We start from the raw sequence: 8639 nt of genomic DNA, 5'->3' as shown, positions 1-8639 counted from the left end.
AGGTTTTAGTAAGTCTGTTAGAAAAGTTACATACAGCTGACATTCACACAAGCCCTGATTTGCCAGGCCTGAGCTCTAAGGTATTCCTGGCTGGTAACACAGGGTAGAATAATTTAGAAATCAGGAAACTACTCAGAAACAAACCATTATTTATTAAATTATTTTGCCTTCTAAAAGCTGTGCGTTCCAGAGAAATCACAACATTGGCTCTCCAACCTTTTTGCATCATCTAGCTAGAAAATGTGCAGCTTCCAGATACCGCCAGATCACCTCCCTTGACCCTGCCCTGGAAACATCAATGGCTCCCATACCAACAAGGACAAAACTGGTCATCTACTAAATCTGTTGCTGATCTGAGCTAACCAACTTCCTGTAATATCAGCAAATGCTTTTGTAAATCTGTTCTTCCTTCCGTAATGGGGTGCCAGCAGGAATGCTTGGGATCCAGAAATGTGCTGGTTGGCAGGAAGAACAAAGAAATTGCTCACCCAGAAGGGCAAAAAAGGACTAATGCTTTTGTCCGCCTGGGAGAAGTTGCACAGAACTTATGCCAACAACTTTTGCGTGCGATCAGAAAGATGCCACTGGATGTTACTTTTAATAGTAGCCATTAATATCAGTCATTAATTAGAAACGTCTTCAGTAACTAGAACAAAAGCAGATCCTGAACCACTCCCGTGGTTGAATAGTCTCTTGACAGATGCTGCCCACTGTCCAAAAATGTCAGGCGCTCTCTGAACTTGACAGGGCAGCTGCTGTTTTTCCCAGCCTTCTGGAAATGGGCCAGCTATGACATGTTTCTGATCTTAGTTAGCTGCTGGGTGTATTTCATTCTGCTGCCCTAGGCAATTTGATAAAGGCTCCTTCCTCCCGCTCCAGAGCTAACCCACCCAAACTGTAGCTGAACACCTCGCTGCAGCAAAACTGCGCTCGCTAGGGTTCGTGCCTGTTTGCTGCGTTAGGACCCGCTTAAATTGTTTCATACAAAGGAACACTCAAACTGATTCCTGAGCCAAAAGTAGTAATGCTAGGTGTACATCAGGAATTGTTTGCCATGAAGGAATATTGCCATGGCACTGTATGAATAAAGTACTTTTTAAGAATCATTATCATTTCCTTGATACCAAGTCTTTATGCAGCGTAAAATAAAACTTGGTCTCCACCCTTGCAGAAAGCAGAGGAAAGCCTTCAGCTGATAAATTGCTTAAGCTAGAATATAAGAAGCCATGAATTTCCATTTGCGCTGCTGCATTGCCCTTAATTCCGGACCTACAGAAAAAAATGACGCTTCTGTTACTATTTTTTTTCCTTCCCATATGAGACCACTGGAGCCATCCAGGCATTTCCATTCTTTCTTATAATTTGACTTCAAGTTTTTCCTCCAGGCGCTTAAAGAGCCAGACAGCACCTGGAGACACGGTTCAGCCTCACCTCCCATCCAACGGAGACGCGTTCGGTAAGAAACCCCAACGAGGGGACGGGGTGCGGGGGACCCCTTCCCATTTGTTCCCACCCCCCTCCGTCCCTTTGCTCAGTGCAAAAGCAGCCGCCGCCAGCTAAATCCTGCTTTTGGGCTCTGTCGGTTCTCTGCTCCTGTAGGCGTGGAGCGGCACCGGCTGTGCCCGTGCTCGTGGGGGGACAGGTACCCCGCCAGCCGGGCGCCCCAGCGCCGACAGCGGCAGGAGGGGGGCTGTGGCCGCCGGCCGGGGGCTCCCCCTGCCCCGGCCTTCGGGACGGGTGAGGACCGGCACCGGGGCGCCAAGGGCCGCGCGGGGACCGGGCCCCCCGGGGCGGCTCCGGGCCGGGCCTCCCCTGGCGGAGAGGGCGGCGGCGCCGCGGCCATGTTGAGGGCGGGGAGCGCGGAGGCGGCGCCGGGGCCGCTGCGGGGCGCGGCGCCTCCCCGCTCCCCGCCGCCGCCGCCCGCAGCAGCCCGCAGCCGCCCCGGCCCCGGCGGGCCGCGCCGCGCCATGGCGACCCCCAGCCCCTGCATCGTGGTGAGTGCGGGCCCGGCGCCGCCGCCGCCGCCGCGGCCTCCCGCTGGGCCCGGCGTGCGGGGACGGGGGGGGGGGGCAGCCCGGCGAGTGATCGTGCAGGGGGCGGCCGGAGGCTGCGGGGAGCCCGGGGGACGGCTGCGGGGAGATGGGGGGCGGCTGCGGGGTGCCCGGGGGTGGCTGCGGGGTGCCCGGGGGCGGCTGCGCCCTCCCGGCCCCGCGTGGAGGCGCGGCCGGCGGCGGGGCAGCCCCACGCGGCGGGCAGCCGCCGGGCCGGGAGTCACCTTGAGGGGGCTCGGCCGCCCTGCCCGGCCCTGCCCGGCCCCCAGCGCCCCTCGGCTGCCGGCGCGGTGTGCGCCTCCTCCCCGGGGTCCCGCCGGTGCCCGGCCGCCCCCCTGCCCGCTGTGGTGGGGGGGCGAGGGGCCGGCAGTTTTTTTTCGCAATTACGGGGCGCTGCTTCGGCGGTTCGCAGCGCTACCGTGGTTGGGAAAGCCGGGGTTGCTGCCTCAGAGAGCACCCAGAAATAACTTCCCATCCGATACTGACCCGGCGTGGCACAACTTCCTATTCCTGTTGCTCTTCGGAGCGTGCTCGGGAGGTACCGCTCTGTGTAGCGAAACCCAGGAGCGCGGCGTAAGGAGCCCAGACACCCAAACTAGGATGCCTTTTGGGGGAGGAACGTGCTGAGGGTATATTTTTCATCGTCACTGTGCTCTGCTAAGAGTCTTACTTTTTTTTAAAATTATTTTATTTTTTTTTTAAACCCAGCCCCGGGTGCTGTGAGCGACTGCGGTACCTGGACACACATGTGGTGCCTTGCGGCCCACGGCGATGCCTGCCATAAGGTTGTGCCCGCAAGTCTGCGCAGCACTTTCTGGGTAAAAATCCATCTGTAGAACCCGTAGAACAGCCCGCTCCGTACCAAACGTAGCCTGCAAGGTTTAGGGGACGTTTTAGGTGTAATTATGGGGCTGAACCGTAGGAAATTTCCGTAGCTGATGAGAGGGACCTATCCTGACTTGCAGTAACGGCAGGGCCCCCGATCGCGGGCTTGGTGCATGGCCTGGTGCGAGCAAGGGTTGTGCAGGGGCTGCTGTGGCTGGGAGGGCAGGCCTGGCTCCCGTCTGAAATCCTCCTTACCGGTTGCACAACCGAAAAACATGTAAACAGTTGGCTGATCAGAGGCAAGGTAAGTGCTTCCTTGGGCACTGAAATGGAAGCGTCTTCTGCGCGGGCAGCGTAGCCGAGGTGGATGCTTAGAATGCCTGCCCCGGTGCCCTGCCAGCAGTAAGCTTCGGTGTTCCCTCCGAAGTTCTTCATTTTACACCGAGTAGCCTTCAGCTGCATAACCAACAAGTGAAGCGATTAAAAACACATCGTCATTTTCAAGTGGCGGCGGGGTTAAGGTTCAGGGGAAGTTTTTCTTGATGCTTTTGTGACCATATGCCCTGAACCTCAGCAGTGGTTGTATAATTATGTACGTAGGCTAACCCCTTGTCCTAATTAATACACGCTTGCTAATGTTGCAAGCTGTTTCACATGGAGAATTTGCCCGTGCGGAACAGGTTGCTGAAGCAGGGCTTTAATTTCTGATTCTGAAGGTCTTGAACCTCCACTGTTTCCAGATCGTGTTCTGAGAAGGCTTGTTTCATAGGCACATAACTTGTCCCGTTAATGTAGCTGTCTTGTCTTGTGTTGACAGCTGGCTCGTGTGTTTTGTTGTGATTTGGTGTTGTGGAGATCTGGAAGAAGTCCCTGTTACAAGGTCTGCTTGCTTAGTTGCAAAGGCAGGTTTTGCATTACACTGCTGAAATCAAAGATGTTGAAAAGCTAAAAGCTGCTTGATTCTTTTTTTTTTTTTTAATAAGATTATTTGAGGTGTAGTAATTTCATTTTCCTGCTCTCCAATGGGGGGAAATGTTGTTAGGGCTTGAAATCATTTCCCCTCCACATCGTGCTGAGCAACAACAGCTCATGTAGCATTTCAGACAACTCTTGTGAACTGTGGGTTCTGCAAGCTTCCACTTCATGCTCTGTTCAGAAGGAAAATAAGGTGATCCCAACGAGCGTAATGGATTTGGTAGTTTATTGAGTAAAGCAAAGGATTGGCAGTTTCTCACTACAGGCTTTCTATACGACTTTGTAGAAATCTCACCTTATTTCCTTTTCAGATTGGCGATGATGAACAAGGTTACGACCTGGACTTGTTCTGCATACCTAAACATTATGCAGATGATTTGGAAAAAGTCTATATTCCTCATGGGCTCATCATGGACAGGTTTGTTTGACTTCAGACAGTACGCTGCTCCAGCTGATTCCATGACACTGGAAAAAACAATCTTCCAGTGATAGTTTTGCTGCCTGGTGACTGTCTAAACAGATTACATTTAATTAGAGACTAAGAAATACACGTGTTAATTAACTCTTTCTTGTTTGGCTTCAAAGAGTTTGTACATTTGCAGTTACGCTATTGTTTGGAAATTTGTCAATTCTCAAAGAAATTTGTGGTACGTAGCAGTCTGCGACTTTCTTTACAGTGTTTCTTTGATGTTTTACTTTCTTAAAGTAATTAGAACACATTACTTTTGCTAGTTCAATCTAAAAACAGTTACAGTCTCTCAAACGTCTTTAGGATGTTAATAAGAGTAGATTATTAATCACATTATGATAGACTTTTTCATGTTCATGTGGTAGATAACTAATACCTGATTTTCCCCTACTTTCTGCGAAAGACATTAGCCTTTGCAAATACCAATCTGTCACTTGTTGTTGCTGAAATGTGTGATTTGCTGTGGAAGTTTTATCTCTTGTGATGAGAAATGGGTACATAAGCCTATAAGGCGTTTTTGTTTTACTTTGTGTTTGATAGTTGCCTAATTCCTTTTAACAGAATGAGCAACAAATTCAGTGGAGGAGTTGCTGGAGACACAGAACCACTGAAGAGCGGTTCTGAGTTGATCTTGTGAATGGGAATGCTTCTAGATTTTGCATGGTGCTGTTTGATTAGATTATTACAGTATTTATAATAAAATGTTTTTTAACTTTACACTGAAAGACCCTATATAGGAAAAAAATTGGACGAAGTACAGGTCATAAAGTAATTGATGTAAAGTTTGTAATGGTAGGCATTCTCTGAGAAACCTTCTGTCAGCTGCTACACTGTAAATACATACCATGTTTGCTGAAATAAATTGCAAGATAAATTTAGAAACAATGATCACTGAAAAACTGTTCAGTGTTCTCTTGCTCTGCTTTATTGGCATTATATTTTGCAGTCAGGACAAATTTCTGGCACTCTAGTTCAGCAAAACATAAAGCTATAGTTGATAATTTGAGAGTTTTCTTGCTCCTCAGTTAGTGAGAGCTGCTGTCTTTTTGGTTGTGTTGATTTATTTTGCTCTTTGCATGGAAGCTGAACCTATCTTTGGAAGAAGAAAACACCCTTACGTCTCTTATCTGACGGTAAAACAATTCAGGGTGTTCAGATTTGCTTTGGCTGAGTATGATGTATGAAAACAAAGGAGTTTGGCAGTGTTACTGTTAGATTAACCTTGGAAAGCAAAACTTTGTTGACCAATAGTGGGTTAAAGTGACTGAAGTGGTAGGCAAATATTTCCGAGCAAAATATGCTTCTGAGTTTGCATGTGTTTGCTGTTGTTGTTTGCAATAAAAATACTGCTGCTAGAGTAAGCAAATTAAATGTGTTACGACAGCTAACTCTCTTTTTTTTTTTTTTGTATAGGACAGAGAGACTGGCACGAGAAATTATGAAGGGCATGGGAGGACATCACATTGTAGCTCTCTGTGTACTCAAGGGTGGCTATAAATTTTTTGCTGATTTATTAGACTACATCAAAGCACTGAACAGAAACAGTGACAAATCAATCCCCATGACTGTAGACTTCATTAGGTTGAAGAGTTACTGTGTAAGTATATCTGCAATACCATGCAATTTTTCTATAAATTTGACTTAACTTCAAATTAACAACAGGGATGATTTAGTATCGTCACTAAATACTGCAAAAGCTTTGCCTAAGTACTGCCTAAATTGTGCTAATTTTATACAAATAGTTAAGAGAATTAAGAGGAAAAAAGTAGTCACAAGCTAACTTGTTCTTTGTCTATCTTATACGATCTGGTTTCTTTCAGACTTTATCTCCTCAGCCCGGTAAAATCCTTATCCAGAGCAAAGAGACCCTTTCCACGTCCTTTACTTCTTAAACACTTTCCTCTCTGCCCCCTATCCCACCTCTAAAACTGTGGTTCTAGAATAATACAGAGGATAGTCCTGCAAATCTTATTACAAAAACTTAATTCTAGGAATTTTCATGTGGTTTAGACATCATTCACCAGGTAGGAAGACTTGAAAACTGCGAACATGGTTATACGTGGGTTCCCTACCTCATCTTTTGCTTGGCTCAACTGAACAGTGAACGAAATGAATCGCATTTGGCCTTGAGGAAATACTAGATTCATAAAAACAGATTTATGGTTGGTGGCCACTGAATATGGTGCTACCTTTTAAAGACTAAGTGTAGGTTGCCTTGGTTATATGCTTTTGGAAGAGAATTTATTTTCATTTTGAACACAAGGATTTAACTTTATAGGGAAATGGAGCATGAGGTAGTATGTAGTATTTTTATAAGGGAAGCATTAGATTACATTGTGCAGGTCAAAGGAGGAAGCAGATGTATGTTAGTACTGCATGCTTCCCGAATCAGCGACAGCCTAGTCTTGTGTTTTCAAGACAGTATTTGCAGGTGATTTAGATTTCTTCCATAACATCATCTGTAGTGTGGAAATAATTACGTTTTTTGATTTCAATTTATGGTGTCAAAGTAAATTGCTTCTTAAGGTCATGCCGTTAGTTCTGTGTCTCAATGACCATGTTTTCCAGTCAGTAGTATAAGCTACTGGTCGTGGTTGTGGAGGAGTGCCTGTTGCAGTAGAAAAAAATAGATTACTAAGCTGGAAACTCAACTTCATCATTCATTTCGTTAAACCAGAGAGAGGGTTATTTGCAGTTTTAGGTTGGACTGTAGAAGAGCTTCATAAATGCGTTGTTGCTGTTGAGCGATCTGTACCCATTTCACCTCGTAGCGTGGCAAAGCTCAGACCGGAGTCAGAGTTTGGCCAAGCCTGTTTGCAGAAGAGCCGTGCCGGCTCCCGAGGTGTGTGCGTGGTGATGTCCTGGGGCTACCTGGAAACCACCGTCATGTCTGCAGAGCGTGCTGCAGTGACTCAGCTGCACGCTTCAAAGAGAAGGCAAGGCCAGGCAGAAAGGGACATGCCAGCCTTTCGTTACATCTTGCAAAGGGAGAGCTGCTTGACACGCTTTCTTTCTGCTCCCTGCAAAAGATTCAGGCTCCCTCGACCAGTCCATTCAACCACAAAGCCACCACGTGCCCACATACGCTGTCTGTAAAAGCCACAACAGAAAGGTGAATGCCGAAAGGTGAATGCCTCTATTAGAGGATAATATTTAAAAGAATAGGAAATGACGACTCCCACCTTTTTTGGGGAGGAAATTTGTATTTTCTGCTTTCTTCAAGGAACACATCCAATAACTTTGTTCACTTATTTAAAATATAAAGACTACACTCTTTTTGCTCTCTCCACCTTCCAAGTAACTTGGAACAAACTGTTGGATAAGTGTTATGAAACACCTGGAAAAAACACCATGTTGAAGAGCAAGGCTTATTGTACAGCATGTTTTCTTTGTTCATCTTTATGCGTTAGGCATGTTTTGGTTCTGCTGCTTTTATTTTTTACATCCGTTCCCTTCCTCCCTCCAAACTATAGTGCTTTTATATTAGTAGGAAACTGAACAGCAAAATAATTATGGAAATTTTAATTCTCTTTTTGTAGTAAAAAGGAGTAAATGAAGAGAAAAGCAGAGAAATGTACACAGAAAGGAGTCTAAGCAGAATGTTCTCCATGAGGTGTTGCCTTCAGGGTTTTGGCTTCGTCAGCCAATTCTGTAAAGGAATGTTTTCTTGTTCTATATGACTGAGGAGCTCCAGTTACCTGATGGCCCCACTAGCAGATTGTTACGAGCATTTCATTTCTGTCAACTCTCTGAGGTAGTTGTTAATATCCAGACTTACGTTCTTTAGATTGCATAACTTGATAGACTGGGTAAGACTGTCCTAACACAAACATGCGTGTAATTGATTCACTTAGTTTTCCATTATTAATGGTGCTGGAATGCTAAATCTGCTCTGTAGTTTTTATTCGTGCTTTACTAAATGGAGGAGTCAGCATTCTTAGTGATGGGAAAACCATCACAAACCGTAATGGACAGTTGAAAGTAGAGCTAGCTCTCTTGTGATTGTTTTTGGATGCAATTACTAGATCACGCTGCTTGCCTTTACAGACTGGGTGAAAGATGTTAAAAATACCATCGTTGCATAAACAAAGCAGCTGAACTCGTATAGTGGTTCTAAAATTGATGCAATTGATGTTCTATTCTTATTTGAAATTTATCATTTAATATTTGTAAGCTTATGGGTTATTTGTTTCATAATGCGAAGTTCATACTATGATTGCACCCAAAAATAATTCGCTAAGAATACTGAGATGATGAAGCTGTGATTAAATGTTGCTTATAATTCCTGCTTTCGGAGTCCTTACAAATGAGTTTTAATG

At 45.9% G+C, this 8639-nt stretch overlaps 1 protein-coding gene and 1 long non-coding RNA gene across 4 annotated transcripts in view; one reads left to right on the top strand and one right to left on the bottom strand.

The window, feature by feature from the left end:
- Positions 1 to 2680, bottom strand: part of LOC308176929 — a 9956-nt gene extending 7276 nt beyond the window's left edge. Inside the window, exon 1 of the long non-coding RNA XR_013938740.1 lies at positions 2276 to 2680. This is a non-coding gene — a long non-coding RNA (uncharacterized lncRNA). The remainder of the gene's footprint in view (positions 1 to 2275) is intronic.
- Positions 1833 to 8639, top strand: part of HPRT1 (hypoxanthine phosphoribosyltransferase 1) — an 18919-nt gene continuing 12112 nt past the window's right edge. For all 3 annotated transcript variants that reach the window (XM_080553376.1, XM_080553375.1, XM_080553374.1), the window contains exons 1-3: positions 1833 to 1994; positions 4163 to 4269; positions 5734 to 5917. In XM_080553376.1, the coding sequence (XP_080409502.1) occupies positions 1842 to 1994; positions 4163 to 4269; positions 5734 to 5917 (444 nt within the window). In that variant the 5' untranslated portion in view covers positions 1833 to 1841. The remainder of the gene's footprint in view (positions 1995 to 4162; positions 4270 to 5733; positions 5918 to 8639) is intronic.

This window comes from Anser brachyrhynchus (genome assembly GCF_964034855.1).
Source record: "Anser brachyrhynchus genome assembly, chromosome: 13".
NCBI lineage: Eukaryota > Metazoa > Chordata > Aves > Anseriformes > Anatidae > Anser > Anser brachyrhynchus.
Note: the sequence above shows the minus strand (reverse complement) of the source record. Positions and strands in the feature narration are given on the sequence as shown.